This window comes from Taudactylus pleione, unplaced genomic scaffold (genome assembly GCF_031769625.1).
Source record: "Taudactylus pleione unplaced genomic scaffold, aTauple2 ptg000309l, whole genome shotgun sequence".
In the NCBI taxonomy this organism is placed as follows: domain Eukaryota; kingdom Metazoa; phylum Chordata; class Amphibia; order Anura; family Myobatrachidae; genus Taudactylus; species Taudactylus pleione.
The window spans coordinates 6465407-6484578 of NW_028284710.1; the positions used below are offsets into that span (position 1 = coordinate 6465407).

General features: G+C 44.1%; 1 protein-coding gene across 3 annotated transcripts in view; it reads right to left on the reverse strand.

Annotated features, from left to right (window-relative positions):
- The window catches only part of LOC148511392 (collagen alpha-2(VI) chain-like), a 313628-nt gene that overhangs the window by 37387 nt on the left and 257069 nt on the right, over positions 1-19172 (reverse strand). For 2 of the 3 annotated variants that reach the window (XM_088442276.1, XM_088442278.1), the window contains 3 exons: positions 18993-19028; positions 13741-13786; positions 7912-8064 (listed from right to left, as the gene is read on the reverse strand). In XM_088442276.1, coding sequence (XP_088298402.1) covers positions 7912-8064; positions 13741-13786; positions 18993-19028 — 235 coding nt within the window. The remainder of the gene's footprint in view (positions 1-7911; positions 8065-13740; positions 13787-18992; positions 19029-19172) is intronic. The other variant, XM_088442277.1, reaches the window with a different exon arrangement.

Genomic DNA, 19172 nt, shown 5'->3' on the forward strand with positions numbered 1-19172 from the left:
ACAATTGCAGGTGAAAATTTTAATTTTCCTCTGCTTTTGCAAAAATTAAGTGACGTTGAATAGACCCCTATATATCTCACTTCGTCCCTCTCTCTCTCTTTCTCCCTCTCCCTTCCCCTAATCCCCCTGGCAATTTTATTGATGAGGCCCCCACAATTCCGTTGCCCGGGGCCTCCATAAGTCTTAATCTGGCCCTGATGGGGAAGGCCACTGCTTTAGACTACCCACCATGCTCAGCTGTTGCCTGGGGAGCATTTGGGCACTTCCAGGTGGCCCAGACACTGTCTGGGCATGACCCTACTGCAGTGTTTTTCACCCTCACTGTGGCACCCTAGTGTGCCGTGAACGTTTCTCAAATGTGTCGCCAGAAATGCCCTCAGATCATCACCGCAATATCGGGTAGCACTAGGCTCTCCTGGGTGGCCCAGGCGCGGCCCGGCTAGTGATATATGACTCATAGGTCATGCAGGCCACATTGCCATAAGTACTACTCCTTGCTCCTCACTGCTCCCTGCCTGACAGAAAGATACAGGCTCTGACAGTCCCACTGCATAAACTCCCACCGCTGAGGGAGGGAGACGAAAACTGAGCTTCTTCACAGCTACTGACTCACAAGTAGGGGCCAGTGTATTTAAATTTATTTTATTGCCTATGTTGTAATTACTGTGGGAGCCAATGTGTGTAATTATTGTGGGGGACAAATTTTTATTACTGCTTGAGCTAATGTATCTTATAACTGGAGACCAGCGTGTTTGTTTTATTACTGTGGGGGCCAATGTGTGTGGAATTACTGTGGGGGACAATTTCTGTAGGGAACAATTTTTTATTACTGTGGGAGCTAATGTGTTTTATAACTGGAGGCCAGTGTGTTTGTTTTATTACTGTGGGGGCCAATGTGTGTGTAATTACTGTGGGGGACAAATTTTTATTACGGCGGGGACTAATGTGTTTTATTACTGTGGGGGCCAATGTGTGTGTAATTACTGTGGGGGACAATTTCTGTAGGGGACAATTTTTTATTACTGTGGGAGCTAGTGTGTTTTATAACTGGAGGCCAGTGCGTTTGTTTTATTACTGTGGGGGCCAATGTGTGTGTAATTACTGTGGGAGCTAATGTGTTTTATAACTGGAGGCCAGTGCGTTGTGTGGGCCAATGTGTGTGTAATTACTTTGGGGGACAATTTTTTATTACTGTGGGAGCTAATGTGTTTTATAACTGGAGGCCAGTGCGTTTGTTTTATTACTGTGGGAGCCAATGTGTGTGTAATTACTGTGGGGGACAAATTTTTATTACGGCGGACTGTGGGGGCCAGTGCGCAGTCATCCATCCGACCTCGGACAAGAGACTTCATGAGACGTCACCATGCACAGATTTCCCACTGATAATCTTTTGTAAGTAAAAATTATTTATTTATACTCATTTTAATGGAAATAATAAATATCAACATACATTAAAATATGTTGATATTTGTTATTATATAATATATTTATTTTAAAAAAAAATGATGGTGTGCCTCTGCAATTTTTAAATCTTGTTTAGTGTGCAAAGAGTTTAAAAAAAAGGGGGGGGGTACAAGATTTTGCTATGGGGTCCACAAAGTTCTAGTTATGCCCCTGTTTGCTATCATCTTATTTAAATGAAGACAATGGATCATCATGTGTCTTCATTTAAATAAGATGATGGCAAACTAGAAGACATTATTGTATATTTGGTCACCTGCTACATCAATACCATATACTTGGTACAGTTAAGATAATTTTAATTTATTGGCCAGGTGAGTGCTGCATCTGGGAATGGGGAGCACCAAGGCCCTTTCTCACACAGGGCACCAGAATGTCTAGTTAGTGACAGCTCTCATGTGCAAAGAGTGTATCCTGCTTTTCTAAGTGCCCAGAGAGTATATATCAGGATTTTGGTACTTACCGATAAATCCCTTTCTCCGATTCCACAGGGGACACTGGAGTTCAAGACAGTGGGGTATAGACGGTGGTAGAGTAGAGCCTGGCACTTTAAATAATTTAGAAGTGTGACTGGCTCCTCCCCCTCTATGCCCCATCAGCCCCAGTTTAAGAACTGAGCCCGAGAGGAGACGGAGGACAATAGGAAAATGAGAAGGAGAGGACCACAGAACGGAACAATACCAACTGAAGGAGAACAGAGGAACTCACTGCAGGGAACACATGCAGTCACACAACCATATAACGAACCAAACAACACAGCAGGTACGCAGCGCTGGGCGGGCGTCCAGTGTCCCCTGTGGAATCGGAGAAAGGGATTTATCGGTAAGTACCAAAATCCTGATTTCTCCTTCATCCACTAGGGGACACTGGAGTTCAAGACAGTGGGGACGTCCCAAAGCCAACCTCCCGGGTGGGAAGCGCGGAGAACTCGCCGACCCTTTGGCAAACCCGAAAACCAGGAGCGCCAAGAACTGTAGGCCCAATGGAAAGGCAAGAGCTGAGAATCAAGAGTCGCAGAGGAGACAATCACAACTCCCTGCTAAACAGCGGAAGAATTCCACAACTTACGGCGTAATTCGAACGTAATAACGGCTAATGTAAGCTCAGCTGAAAACAGACCCAGGCCAAACTAGAGTCGAACATAGGAAGCTGTATAATTCGCAGACAGTAGCAACCCAGCACTGCTGGACAGAATTCATATAGATATACGTATATAATACCAATCTACAGATACAGAGCTGATCCTGTCCACAGACTCCTAATAAGGAGTATACAACGAGGCAAAAGTCAAGACCGAACAATCGCCGAGGCCCAAGTACTACCAGGTTGACAACCAGCGGAAGGGGTTAAACCATAGAAGTTCTCAACAATGGAGATCCCGCTGGGTATGATGCAGAGGCGGCTGTGAAAGAATTGAAACCACAATTCCTTTCAGAGGGTCAGACCGCAGTACAACCACTCTGAAACAGAGGGATCAAACAGCAACTGAAACCCTGCAGCTATAATTCCCCATAGCAGACTACTGGCAGTGTGTCACTACCGCTTGGGGCGGGTCTCAAACTCGTGTATTGGGCGCCCCATACGGGGACTTTACGGCACACCCCCTGTGCCGGCCTAAAAAGAAAACCATAGCAACAACCCCAAACAACAGACATGTCCATCATGATGGAAGTGCGTAGTCAGTACAAACTGCTGGTCCGAACATAGTATGAAAACAACTCGGATACCCTGGCAGTTAAAGAGCACGGATGCAACAGCCACCCAAGGAGAGCTACCAATATAGGGAAGCATCCCGTACAACAAGGCTAGGACAACCATAAAGGTACACATCAGGAACCTGTCAGTGTGATGAAAATATCCACAGATACTGAACAGGAATCAGGCTCCCAGCGCAGAACATAATGACTGTCACACTTTAATGTAAAGATGTGCCGTAGCCCATAGATACAGTCCTTTATCACCCCAACAGAGTCTAGTAGAAGAAAGTGATAATTAAATATGGAATGCTTCACGAATTTGCGTGTCATCCTTGCGTTTCAATTTTTAGTATATGTGCTGCAGAAGCGAGCACTCTCAATGTTGGAACTATGCACCCACACACCAGGAAAGCTCTAAAGTGTAGTAGAGCCAACTGATTACGAGAGCGGATGGCTGCTAGGACGGCAGCTAGGGTGCGGAAGGGAGACTTGTAATGTCAGGTTGCATGAAATTGGAGCATCTGCCGAGGCATTAGTGAGGTACCGCTTACCTGTGAGCAACCAGAAGCCCTCTAGACGAGATGTAGGTCACTAACCTTTTCCATCTCACAGCAACCCGTCACGTCAGGTATAGAGAGTAGTTCAGTGGGCTAAGAACCAATGCTCTACAGCACAGACTTCAGTCTGGCGATGTTGTCTGGGAAAACACTGTAGAAAACTAGCAAATTGTTAGGAGACAAGAAGGTTGTACAACAGGACTCTATACCTGAGCATGTAACAGTAGGGATGAGTAGACATCTAGAGTTTATACATATACTCCAAATACAGTCTGCTAGTGTATCAGTACATTATCACTTATAATGGTGAAGTGCGTATTAGTTAACAGGCGGATTTAAGTAAGACCTTGAATATGTCAAGATACACACAGAATATTAAATATTTGATGATGGATCCCCACCAGTGACCCTTGAAAGTTATAGTGTTCACAACGAGAGGGATTCAAAAGTGAACACCAGGGCCAAGGATTTACCTGATACTCACCAATCTAATCAAGCCAGGCCTGACCCTGCCTTTTCGGCGGGTGGCCGTAGGCCTTCAGGGACAGGAGCAGTAACTGCAGTCTGTTGTCATTTAAACAATTAGGTCCTGAGGATGGAATAGAACCTGCATTCTCTATGTACTGATAGGAAGAGAACCTAGGGACACTTATAGCCTCATTTTATTGAGATAATATTGAGTACTGGAACCTATACTGAGAAGGTACCTGTACATAGACATTGCATTAGGCTATAGTGATACCCCCAGTTAGGGTTAAAACAGGTTTTCCCATTATTAGGAAATATTCATACAAGGAATGTGAATATATATTATACATATACACACGCACACCTGGACAAACATAGTTGCATGAGAAGGCAATCTGTTAGTACCAACCAAGGAAGCTTACCTGTCAAGACTCCTGCCCAGGAGATTAGCATATATACAGCATATCTGATGCATTCTTAGAATGCCACAAGTTTGCTCCATTATATACATGTGTGGACATCATATATGGATATCGCCTACAGTTTCTGGTAATCCCAGGCGGCTTCCCATCCATGGACTTATAGGTAAACCTAATGATTGTGGAAGTATAGACACACCTATACAATTCCCAACACGTTTTATTAATATACATATACATAGATATATATATATACATATATACACATACACACATTACACATACCTACACATACACAGGTACCCATGTAAAGCGGAGTTATTGTACCAAACAACCGCATCAGGAGAGTCCAGCCTCCAATCGCAGGATGCTTCTTTTAAAATATGTAGGTATGAGACAAGACGGATAACAGATCCTCCTCTGCCCTTACGGTAAGGATAAGAAGCGATACATACATTCATACATATATATATATATATATATATATACACATATATACATATACCAAATACTAACCAGGCCTGACCCTGCTTAGCTTCCAAGATCAGACGAGATCGGGCGTGTTCAGGGTGGTGTGGCCGTAGGGACCACATACCCACACATATTTAACATGAGCAACAGTAAGAGCCAAGAACTGAGCAAAGACCTTGGTTGAGCCCAGGACAAAATTCATATGCATAAAATACAGATATCTACATACATGTGGCTTACCTCCACGCAGGGAGACTGCTCATGTGTCGCGTGTGGCCGTCAATCTGCTACGGCGTATGGGCCTGGATATTTGAACAGCGTGATGACCCAGATTGGTTTCGATCCTGGGACCCTTCTGTCACTGGAGTACCCGCCTTTTCGAGTGAGCCATTTGAGCTCCAGTTGAACCCGCTTTTTTAAAGTGGGAATCAAGGAGACGACCTTAGTGCAATGAAAATTCCTGCAGTATACTTGATGTATATAGGCCCATCTGACACAGACATAGATCAATCGGCAGATCATGCGGAGGGTAAGTGACATGGACACATCCTCTGTATTAGGCTGCGGCATGTTCCTCCCTGAGCTAGTGTCAGGGGCCCGTACACTCACTCTATAATAGTGGCGGCGGGTCCCATGATATGTAGAGGTGTTGCTCTTCAATATGAGTACTGATTAATACTTAATCAAACAGTGCAGCCATTTTGATAGACAATTTTAAAATAGACATAACTATCCTCTACACAGTAACATCACAATGACGTAGGGCAGCAGTTAGGAGAGTTGTGGCTGACTGTTTTGCGGTGCTCTCCCCTCTACAAGATCATTGTGGAATCTGACCACCATATAGGAACTACCGAGATGAGTCAAGTTCAATATGGACCTTGTCGCTGCGTAACTCAGTAAGCAGGAAGACTGCTACACTGCGCTCAGTATGCATCAGCATAATCTATCTCAGCATTTACCAAACTAGGTTCTATCTAGATACTGCAGCTGCCCAGATATTCCAAGTACTGACCAGGCCTATTAAGGGTGGTGTAGTAACAGTTTCTTACACAGCACAGCGTATTCTAAGCGGAGTTATCCTAGCATGCGCAACCACATGAAGGTGGAGTGCACTCTCTATAACTGAACTTCCCGCGGTGCAGTCACTCCAGGGGCTCAGACCTCTCGCTGCTCTAGCAGGCACAGTCCACACTGCATTCACCCTGCACTAAACTGCGTTTACGCAGGTAATATACTGTACCCAATGCTGCCCTTAAGAGGAAGCTGGATATAAAACTCTCCTTACTGGGAGATCTCATGAAGTGCGCAGCCCAAGGGGAGACTGTGTAGAATTAAGCGGCGCACTTCCGGGCGCAGCAATGGACTAAGCCCCGCCCCTACATCGCCGAGAACGGAGCCCCCCGGCTAAAGCTGTTGACTCTTAGGGTCCTTACCTTTGGCTGCTCTGTAAGGAGCCGCAACCAGGGCCGCACCCCATGCCTCCTACAGCGAGCCCAACTTCGGCAGCCCGCCTAACCGGAAGCCAGCACCTCCTTGAGAACGCCGCTGCTTAGGAGCTCTCCACTGGAACCGGAGATCGCTATATAGCAGCAGCGCTGTTTTACAGTGAAGCGCACAGAAGAGGGAGAGCCCGCCTACAGATGGCGCCGCTAGAATGCGAGACGCGCCCTAATAAGCTCCGCCCCCGCTCACTCCGGTATACTGACCGGGATTGTCTCTTTAGTTCGGGGAGAAGGTAGTGCGGCAGGCGCGGGGGGTGGGGGTTGCAGCAACAGACCGCCTCTATTGCAGAGAGAGTTGTCTCACTGTAAACGACAGCCGCAGCAAGGCACCGCGCTGTCACAGATGCAGGATAGCGGTGTCCCTGCATGGAGAGTGCAGGGATGTTATTACAGTCCTTCTCTGAGGGAGATTTTGACTGGGAAGCGCGACTTTATGCGCGGTGGCTCCGCCCCCTTGTTAACCGGCATAAGGAATATTTTCTATGCCGGGCATAGAACCGGGGACCTTCTAAAATAAGGACCCAGGTTGGTAGTTTGCTGAGCTCAGTAGTTCAGCTATATGGGGGTGGAGGGGCCGCAGATCTAGTCCCCCGCTAGTCAGGGGAAGAGATTATACTTACCACTGCTGGCATCAGGGCTGCGGCTAGGCATTCGGAAGCACGGACACAGCCTCTATATTAAGCTGTGGCGTGTCCTCCCTGAGCTACTGCCAGGGTGCCTGGGACTCCGACACGCACTCTTTTTTAGTGGTGGCGGGTCTCCTGATGCCTCCATGTAGCAGGCTGACAGACGCAGTTCTCTGTCAGCCTGTCCTCAATGCTTTGTGAAAGCTATAAAATAAAATAAAGTGAAAATAAAGATAAAAATACTAAGTGTGGGCTGGAGCTCAGCCCTATGTGACCGGCTCTCTCGGGCACATTCTAAAAACTGGGGCTGATGGGGCATAGAGGGGGAGGAGCCAGTCACACTTCTAAATTATTTAAAGTGCCAGGCTCTACTCTACCACCGTCTATACCCCACTGTCTTGAACTCCAGTGTCCCCTAGTGGATGAAGGAGAAATAAAGGACAACAATGATACCAGTGTATTTACTCTGGGGCAACTGCAAACCATACTTAGCAAACACTTTTATTAAGATCTGCAATTCACGGCTTATAAGGAAAGCGAATGATTATCAAGAATGTAATAAAGAAATAAGAACATAAAATGGTGACACTTGAAGTTAAGTGATGCCTGCCATAGATACACTGTGCTGTGCTAATCTACTGCTTTATAAATCCCCATCACCAATACTAAAGGAAGTCACTTATTAAGGAAATAAAAAGTCAGTTTACCTGTGAGATCAGATGCATTTATGGCCATTTCTCCAATCCTATTGACAATATTAATTACAAAATTTTTTGCAAGACTGAAATTCATTTTGCCAACACTTTCCGAGCTGTCAATTACAAACACCACATCAGTTGGCTGACAGGATCTGTAACAATCTGTGACGAGAAAAAGAACAGGGTTGCTTTGCATCAACTATATTATATAATGATATAGAAGTCATTTTAGAAATATTTAGCGCTTGAATTGTGCTTTCAGTATTAGATTTGAAGCCTAACAGAAGGTTAATCAGGGGTTGTGTATTATTCAACATCTGCTTTCCTCATATACTTACAAATACTATCCATTAAGCCAACCTGCTGCCAAACTCATCATATATTTACAATGTCAGGAAAATCCGCATGGCACTATCCCACGCAGCCTCTGACTCATAGGAATAAAGAAGAAAAGGTGACTGGAAAAACAGATTTCTTTGGAGGTGTTTAGTAATCGTATCATACAGCTATTTGTTTTGCCAAACACTCTAGCAATTGCTAAGCATATTAGATAATATACTGTATTTAGAAACTTCAAATAGAGACTGTCCTGCTTCATAGGTGTACATTATTCCAATATTTACACAGGTAAGCTAATATTGGTCACACTGCGCACGCACCATGGTACTTTTGCGATGCCGCTCACAGTGAGAATTACTTTGCAAGGTAATTGACAGAAACCGTGGAGTGGCGGCAATATATGCAGCCGTGTCCCGGTCTTTTGTGGCACGTGTCGTAGCCTGCGTCTGCAGTTCCATACCCAGATAAAGTGGTTCCGATGTTTCACTTCGGGCGGCCATTCTGAGTGACTAAAGGGCTATTTAGATGGCTGATAATTGAATGATCTGGGATGGCTGCATGGGTAAACCTGCACTAAACTCTTCAAGTTGGTAGTTAAAAGTAGTGTGCAATATCAATATCAATATTATTTTTACAAAAAAAATTTGAAAAAGGTGTCTTCACACCCCTTTTCACATTATTCTTGTATCACATAAATGTATTAAAGGGCAATTGGAGTAGGTTTCGTGAATAACGACTTCAATCCCTTAAATTCACACATTTTTAGTAAGCAGATCACATTTCCCATTCTTGTAATGGGAAATGCGATCTGCCTGAAATGTACTAAAGTTAAATTGTAAAAAAAAAATGTGTGAAATTATCAGGGCTTTCTTCAGGCTCCCCGGCTCCTGCTCTGCTTTATGGGGGGGGGGGGGAGTGTGTGGAGGGAATTCGCAGGGGCAGAGCTTTATCACAAGCTCTGTTCCTGCAAGTGATTTTTGATACATTCATGTTATATTGCCTAAATTCGCAATAGGTGAAAATATCACACTACCACTGCATTTGAAATGCAGATTGTAGTAAATAGGGGCATTAGTAATACAGTGATAAATGTAGCGTAACTTCTTAGTGCTTTGTGATGAATGGATGGAAAAGGTGAATTACAACTTACTAATGTCAAATCAAAACAAAAATATGTTTGAGTGGGTACACACTAGTCTGTTCATTAATAACATAAATATAGAAAGGGTAAAGCAACAAGAGATAAAAATGTAAGTCATTTATTAATTAACATAATTAAATGCAATTAAGCAAATAACTGTCTTTATGCAGCAGAATACACAAATAAAATACATATGTGCCAATCTCAATATCTTCAAAAGGGTAAACTAGGGATATGTAACAAACAGCATAAAACATGTCTAGAAATCACTCAGATTTGCTTGTTCAGCAATTTATACTGATGAATAATGCTCATTATTTTGAAACATAAAAAAAGGAAATAATTAATTGGGAAAAATTAATAGACGTGTTAAACTTTTATATATGGAAATGGGCGAATTGTGTGAATTGTGTAGGGTAGTGTCATCATATTCTGCTCTGTGATCGGCTAAGCAGAAAGATTACATGTAAAAGAGAAGGTGTGAATAGTGGATGGGATCAATGTTTTCTGCTAATGTATGTCACGTCTACTCATATGATATACAAGAGTTGTTCAATAATTAAGGTAACAGACCACTGTTTGGGCTGGATTGCCATAGTATTGTAACATCTATTTGCCGTTGGTTCTGAACGTAAAGTCCAAAACTAACAGACTTTAGAGCTGCAAAAAATTACTGATATCGATGTCGGGTTTCAATTAAAGCTGATACCTGACAGATGGTACATAGTTGTGTTTTAGATAGCTAAACACAGTCCATGTCTGACTGTATTTGTTGGCTTAGAACCAAAAGCGTTGGTTAGTAAATTTATCCCCAAGTGTCTATGGACTGGTAATAAATAGATCATGTGCCAGCAGAGCAGAGGAGGTGATCGAAATACACAGGCCAAATCCACCCAGAAGGATTAAATATATGGTAAATGTTGCTTGGTCGAAATCTTATGAAAACTTTATTAATATTAATGTGTGGGAAAATAGATGAGAAGACACTGCCGTCTAGCATAGTATATTATGAGTTGAATTTGTGCCCACCACCATAAAAGCCACTGAATGGGAGGTGTACCAGAATTTAAGATATAAGGTAGTTTATCAGCAGTTGTCTTTTCTCATCTCATAAACGGATAGCCTCTTCTTAAAACCACGTTATGGCTCCACAATATTTTAAAAACAAAACTTACCATATAGTGTAATATTGTTTTTCAAATAATATATATATAAAAGTACAATGGTGTTTTATTCTGACCATAAATTGCCAGAGCCAAATATACACTCCTCCGTGCCAAAAACACTGCAAAAACATGCAATCTAAAGAATAGAACTGCATATGTGATTCAACCACCAAGTCAAATGACTGTATGCCAGATACAGTGAAGAAAGTGCATGAGTAAACCACAGAATAAATAATAAAGTGTTTGTGCTCGTACCAAAGATGTGAAATAATAAAAAAAAAAATAGTTTTTCACTATAAAATTGCCAGAACTCCTACCAGATGTAAATATAAATGTCATTTTTTAAATATCTCCTCCAAAAACTTCAAATTCCTTATGATCCAATGGATATTTTGCACATAATATAAAACAATTTCTGTACATTAAAACAATTAGAAATTTGCTTAACTGATGAAAGAGAACAGTCCCAGTTCTCTATATCACTGTAAAAGTGAGGGTAAAAGTCCTGCTAATTCTCCTCAATATGTTTCGTCCCTGTGCCTAGTTGCTGAATGTACTGTAAGCAGGAGAATGAGTATGTGAAATAATGAAAAAAAGGTTTTCACAATAAAAGTGCCAGAACTCATACCAGATGTCAATGTGAATGGCACTTTTTGAATATCTCCACCAGAATGTATAAATTCCACTGATAATTAGTAGTGGTGGAATGTTATACAGACAAGAATGACCGAGCAGGGTTAATGCACATGCATAAACAGAGTGCATGTAAACACATGGAGCAGACCCGGCATGGATCCTCTTCGCAACCCTGACCTTCTTCCCAAAGAAAGGAGCAGGGCTCCAGAAGCCAATGCATTTAAAGATGGAGAAGGTTCCCGCAAAGGTCCGAACTTTCAGTTATCGGAGTTTGATGAATGAAGGTCTCCATACTAGTGTATGGGGACTGCGGATTGGCTCAGGAGTGAAAGATATGCAGGATATATCAGTGATACAATAAATTACTTTTATTTAGACAGCTTTTCATCCTTTCAAAACCTGCAGTGTACAGGAACTTCGATCAGTGTTGGAGGGACTAGTTACCATTTATTCACAACTACAGTGTTATTCAGTGACTCAAACTCAACTTTTCGATCACTCTGGATGTTGATCAGCACTGGATTACTGCTTCCTGGTCCGATAATATATGCCCGTGTATTTGATCTTATTTCTGGATTGTGCTTTATTACATAAAATACACTTTATATGTGTGCCAGAACAGTCTTGTTGACTGATTGTGTATTACCATATAATGGTTTGAAGGAGACAATCCTTGTATAACATGCCCTAGTATACAATCTGGCAGTTATTTTATTATCTATGCTGCATAAGAATTCCAATTGAATCTTCCAATTAGTAAGGAATATTATCTCTGGGTATTACAGAGTATATTAAGTGGATAAAAAACAGTTGGAAGTACAGTAGACAGATAACAATTTGACGGAGATGCTTCAGGGTCTGTATACAGATAGGTAGAATATGAGTTCCAACATAGATATAGAGTGAGTCCAGTAAACAATCCAAGGTTTGGGCAGGCAGCAGGAAAAGCAATGTCAAGTAAACAATCAATGCTCAGGGTAAGAAGCCAGAAAGGCAAGGTCAGACAGAACATGAGACAGAAGCAGAATACAAAGAAGACCATTTTTTAATATATACAAATTATACACATCACAAAATCCTTAGTGTATTTTGTGAGGGAAGACCAACATACAGAATTATATAAGAGATTAACAGTGTTGGAAATTCCATGGTGACCCAAATTTTTGTCTCACGAGTCTCCAAGAGAATTTCCCTTTGGCACAAATATCAAACCAGAAGTCTTTTCAGTAGAAGCTTGACTCTGGAACAGATCCTTGGTAAGAACTGCAAAATTATTGGCATGAGAAATAATCAGAGTTGGGAATGTAGTTTCTGGATCGTATTGCAGAAAATATCTTGAAAGAGTGTTGCTGTTAAGATTGTTAGAACCTGGCCTGTAGGTTATTCTGAAGTTAAATTTTGGTAGATTTAACACCCAGTGTGCTTGCCTAAAATGTCACCTTTTACTTGTTTCAATATACAGTATTGATCCACAGTGCTTACTGATCCATAAGCACTGTGAGCTATATTTGGACCCGCTAGCCAGTGTGTCCATTCAATAAATTTCCACTTGATGACAGATAACAATCTGCAGCCCACATCACAGCTCATCTCAGAGTGAAATGTCAGAGTAGTAATGCAAAAGGAAGACGTTGAGATAAGACAGCTCCAGGGCTGTACAGAATGCCCTTTTGAGAACTGTTGGATTCTATAAGGCCTACATTTTGATTAATCTTCCTTTTTTTTGATCATAGCAAGGAGAGGGATAGGTATGATGGAGAAGGAGCGGATAAACCTTCAATACTTGTTGGCAATGCCGAGAATCATTGAAAAGTCTTTACATTAGTACCAGAAAGCAGCATTAAAGTAACGTCCAATGTGAATTAAAATATAACTTTGCTTGCAAGCCAAACTTATTTTATACATCTATTTCCATTTACTGTAGTAACTTACTTAAAGTACTGATGCGTTGCCATGATCCGTAAGCTATAGATATCCTAAAGTTCAGGGTAATGTGCAAATATAATTTTACAACATTTCTGAAGTGTGTATCTGCCTCTGCATACAGTATGCTAAGCAAGTACAAGAATTATGTTTTAGTACATTAGTGTATCCAGGGCCTGATTCAGAGGTGGGTGGAAATCCTGCTGTGACTGCTATTCCGTATGTGGTGGTCTGCAAAGATATGCAAATGCCACAGCTGCTAGGATTTGTACAAAGACTAAGCCCATGGGCTGCACAGACGCAGTCGCAGGCTGAGGCACCCCTAAAACTGTTGCAAAACGCCTGCTTTAGACTGGCCACGACTGTTACCTCTCACAATTGGTCACTGCCTGTCAATCACTCTGTGTCCGAGTCCTCACTGCAACCGCTGTTGATAATCACATTTTGTATATGTGCAGTGTGGCTCGTTCGCAGTACAAAAACAATTGCTCATCTACACAAACATTGGCTGTCTGAGTCAGGCTGGTGGCCTTCATCTTCCTAGCAACATATATGTTATGACAGACAGAGCTCTGTCAGACTCTATCGGTTGTTTATGGAGAATGCAGTATACAGAGTATGCACATTACATACCACAGCATCCACAGATTTCCTCTACATAGTTCATGATTTCACATTCCTGTTAAAAAACAAAGAGATGACACTTAATGGTTGCAGACTGCAAATAAATTGTAACAAACTAGGAGGCCGATTCAGAATTGAATCAAATCTCCCACAAATGCACCTGCCGGTACCAGGCCTACTCCCACTATTGCACCTGCCGGTACCAGGCCTACTCCCACTATTGCACCTGCCGGTACCAGGCCTACTCCCACAATTGCACCTGCCAGTACCAGGCCTCCTCCCACAATTGCACCTGCCGGTACCAGGCCTCCTCCCACAATTGCACCTGCCGGTACCAGGCCTCCTCCCACAATTGCACCTGCCGGTACCAGGCCTACTCCCACAATTGCACCTGCCGGTACCAGGCCTACTCCCACAATTGCACCTGCCGGTACCAGGCCTCCTCCCACAATTGCACCTGCCGGTACCAGGCCTCCTCCCACAATTGCACCTGCCGGTACCAGGTCTACTCCCACAATTGCACCTGCCGGTACCAGGCCTACTCCCACAATTGCACCTGCCGGTACCAGGCCTACTCCCACAATTGCACCTGCCGGTACCAGGCCTCCTCCCACAATTGCACCTGCCGGTACCAGGCCTACTCCCACAATTGCACCTGCCGGTACCAGGCCTACTCCCACAATTGCACCTGCCGGTACCAGGCCTCCTCCCACAATTGCACCTGCCGGTACCAGGCCTCCTCCCACAATTGCACCTGCCGGTACCAGGCCTACTCCCACAATTGCACCTGCCGGTACCAGGCCTACTCCCACAATTGCACCTGCCGGTACCAGGCCTCCTCCCACAATTGCACCTGCCGGTACCAGGCCTCCTCCCACAATTGCACCTGCCGGTACCAGGCCTCCTCTCACAATTGCACCTGCCGGTACCAGGCCTCCTCCCACAATTGCACCTGCCGGTACCAGGCCTACTCCCACAATTGCACCTGCCGGTACCAGGCCTACTTGCACCTTTGCATGGATTTCCGGATAATTTTTTGCTTCGATTGTGTTGGTTGCAGTGAGAAATGCACTGAAAGTGTTCAATCAGATAGTATTGTTCAAGTACGGATATGTTTGTATGTTCTTTTAGAATTCTTTCTTATGTGCTCATTAATTAAAGAAAGCGTTCTGGTTTATGAAATTATTAAGGTATCCAGATATATTTCAACCAGATTATATTACTGTGTTAGACATGTACAGGTTGAGCCTCCCATATCCAAAATGCTTGGAACCAGGCTTATTTTGGATTTCGGAATATTCCGTACTTTGGAATATTTGCATTCTATAATGAAATATGGGAACCAAAAGTAAACACAAAATACATTTATGTGTTATATACACCTTATACACACCGGCTGCAGGTAATTTTATACAATATATTCAATAATTTTGTGTCTCAAACAAAGTTTGTGTATATACATGAAATTCATTTATGATTCATATACACCTTATATACAAAGCCTGAAGGTAATTTTATACAATATTTTTAATAAGTTCATGTACATTGAACCATCAAAAAGCAAAGATGTCACTAGACAATTCTGTATTTGGATATGGGAGACACAACCTGTACCATGTAACAGTGGTTGAAACATAATTTTGATGTTCTAACCACTTTTCTCAACTGTGTTAATTGTATATGCAGGTGTCATCTGTGTTTAGCTGCTGATAAAGTTAGGTAAAAAAAGATGGCTACTAGGGGGTGTGTCTTATCCAGACTCTGTTATAGGAGGAGGTGTTCCTTCTCTCCTTTCCTCCACGATGAAAGTAGCAAGTTAAAGTTTTCAGCATACTGAATATTTCATCCTATTTATATATAAATAAAGAGTTCCTCTTTGATTATACCTATTTATGCTCTTATATAACGTATCTGGTAACAGTTACATACTGGATGGTAGCGGGAGCAGGGAGGATCGGCTGGTCGGCCAATCCCGCAAAGTTATGAATGGAAAAAAAATAATTTGACATAATTTCCAGACATGATCCATCTGGGATTATGAAGGCTCTGGACTCTGGACAGAAGTCCAAATTTCTGACTGCCCGAAGTAATCATGGATGGGCGGTGATCCTACACACAGAGGATGCACAGAAGATGGGGCACAGGTGATGCTGGCTCTATATAGGGGAGTACAGATGGTGGGAAGGGGAGTCATCATTACCTGGGATCATCTGATCAGGGTCAGGTCCCACAACCCAGCCTGGTGAATAGTTGAAGCTCGGTGACAGCTGCTGCTCAACCGATGTCCGGCTCTCCAGCCTACTCTCCCCACCCAGGGCTGGATCAGCTCTGGATTTTCAGCTACGTACAAGCATGCAGCAGGCTCCACTCCACTGAATGAGGTGTTTTGGTTCCAGCACTGGTGTCCTCTATGTCAACAGCAGGCTAAGCATTGGAGAGAGAGAAAGTGGTGAGAGATACTCGTTAAGTACCAACCAATCAGCTCCTAACTAATTTTATGTCTGTATTTAAAAAAATTAGTTACTGTGATTTTTTTTATATTTTTTTAAGTACAGACATAAAATTACAGTTAGGAGCTGATTGGTTGGTACTTTATGAGTATCTCTCAGCACTTTCTCTCTCTCTCCGAGGCTTAGTACATCTCCCCCTTTGCCACTATTATAAAAAACTTTATAATAGTACAATTGCGTCCCAATGTGAGGCGCATGTGTCCCACAGTGTGTATGCTGAGAGACGCATGTGTCCCACAGTGTGTATGCTGAGAGACGCATGTGTCCCACAGTGTGTATGCACAGCGCATGTGTCCCACAGTGTGTATGCACAGAGGTGCACGTGTCCCACAGTGTGTATGCACAGAGGTGCACGTGTCCCACAGTGTGTATGCACAGAGGAGCACGTGTCCCACAGTGTGTATGCACAAAGGCACACGTGTCCCACAGTGTGTATGCACAGAGGAGCACGTGTCCCACAGTGTGTATGCACAGAGGAGCACGTGTCCCACAGTGTGTATGCACAGAGGCGCACGTGTCTCACAGTGTGTATGCACAGAGGAGCACGTGTCCCACAGTGTGTAGGCACAGAGGAGCACGTGTCCCACAGTGTGTAGGCACAGAGGCGCACGTGTCCCACAGTGTGTAGGCACAGAGGCGCACGTGTCCCACAGTGTGTAGGCACAGAGGAGCACGTGTCCCACAGTGTGTAGGCACAGAGGCGCACGTGTCCCACAGTGTGTAGGCACAGAGGAGCACGTGTCCCACAGTGTGTAGGCACAGAGGCGCACGTGTCCCACAGTGTGTAGGCACAGAGGCGCACGTGTCCCACAGTGTGTAGGCACAGAGGCGCACGTGTCCCACAGTGTGTAGGCACAGAGGCGCACGTGTCCCACAGTGTGTAGGCACAGAGGCGCACGTGTCCCACAGTGTGTAGGCACAGAGGCGCACGTGTCCCACAGTGTGTAGGCACAGAGGCGCACGTGTCCCACAGTGTGTAGGCACAGAGGCGCACGTGTCCCACAGTGTGTAGGCACAGAGGAGCACGTGTCCCACAGTGTGTAGGCACAGAGGAGCACGTGTCCCACAGTGTGTAGGCACAGAGGAGCACGTGTCCCACAGTGTGTAGGCACAGAGGAGCACGTGTCCCACAGTGTGTAGGCACAGAGGCGCACGTGTCCCACAGTGTGTAGGCACAGAGGCGCACGTGTCCCACAGTGTGTAGGCACAGAGGCGCACGTGTCCCACAGTGTGTAGGCACAGAGGAGCACGTGTCCCACAGTGTGTAAGCACAGAGGAGCACTTGTCCCACAGTGTGTATGCACAGAGGAGCACTTGTCCCACAGTGTGTATGCACAGAGGAGCACTTGTCCCACAGTGTGTATGCACAGAGGTGCATTAGTGATTGAGATGCTCGTATTGGAAAAGTTACATTAGGAGAGTATTCTGTTAGTTATTATTGCTCTATGCTATATCTTAAGGTGATTTAAAGTAGGGTATCTGTATGTGGTATACTCTGTGCAACTAGCTAGGCAATTGCAGCCCTCCTGAAGTCTAAAGGTAGAAGCCACCACTGTGGATAATTATAAGTTCTTAATGCCATTATTTGCAACAATAAGAAATTATAGATTGCCAGGATGTACTATTATTCACCTGCAGGAACAGGGGCTCTTGTCCATGCAATGTGTAAGAAGTGAAATGATCGCAAAAACAATAATTGAATTCTCCTCAGGAGCCGCGGCCATTCTGCACATGCGCAATCTTCTGACCACGTATGTGCGGCAATGATTGCCGGGAGGATCCCGGAGAAACGCTCTCAGGTAATTTTTGCTGAATGTAGTCCATAGCCTATAATAGCTAACACAGGGCCTGATTCAGAGACGGACGCTCTGACCAGAGCGTCCGCTCTGAATCAGGGCCCTCCTACATGAAACTGGAGCGGCCTTATGGACGCTCGCATAGCTGTGGGTTACCACCCACAGCTATGCGAGTGTCCATGATGATGGTCGCGATGGTCAAGACCATCGCGACCATCGGGCTTGCGACGGAGACCCTGCGGTAGGGTCTCGCTGCCGCAAGCCCTGGAGTAATTTTGGCTCTATCAGAGGCAAAATCACTCCCACTGACATCACTAGTGATGTCAGTGGGGCCGGCTTCAGACAGTAGGCGTTCCCATGGGAACGCCTCCGTCTGGCAGCTACGCCCCCGGCACGCCCACCAAAGGGAGCATGCTGTCAAGCAACATCGACAGCACGCCCCCTTTGGTGCGAGACCTGGAGCGACGGAGAGCCCGTCGCTATCCGGTTCTCGCGCATGCGCACGACGGAGCTCCCTCCGTCGTGCGCATGCACAGTGGGTCAACATCGACAAAGAATTGCTGCTCTCATAAATCCAGTATGAATTTTAGACCACCCACCGGCTCTTTGGGGTAAATGTAATAGTCTGCGACTTGCAGGCATTGACGAGATCTTGGTGAGTCTGGCCGATGTTTTAAAGAGGCAATCATTTAAAAGGCAAAACCAGTTTGGTTTTGCATTTTAAATGATTGCCACTTTAAAACATCAGCCAGACTCGCCCTGATCTCACTGATGCCTGTAAGTTGCAGGCTATTATATTTACCGCTTTGCGTGTTTTATTACAATTATAAATATAATGTCTTTTCTACTTATCTATTTTGAAAATAGTTCTGTTCTCTAGATAAATGCAATGCTGAGATACCTTGGCGAATAGTGAGTAACATGGAAATTCAGTTATTAGTAAAAGAAACATTACCGTTCTCCCTGGATCCCCACGATCTCCTGGTAGACCCTGCAAGAGCAGTCATATAAATGTGCTTTTATATTATTTACATACTTAATAAAATGCGTTGTCCACAGATAAGTCGGGAAAGAGGAGCAAATCAAGAATAATAAAAAGAAAAAACAAAATGAAAAATAAAAATGAAACATATAA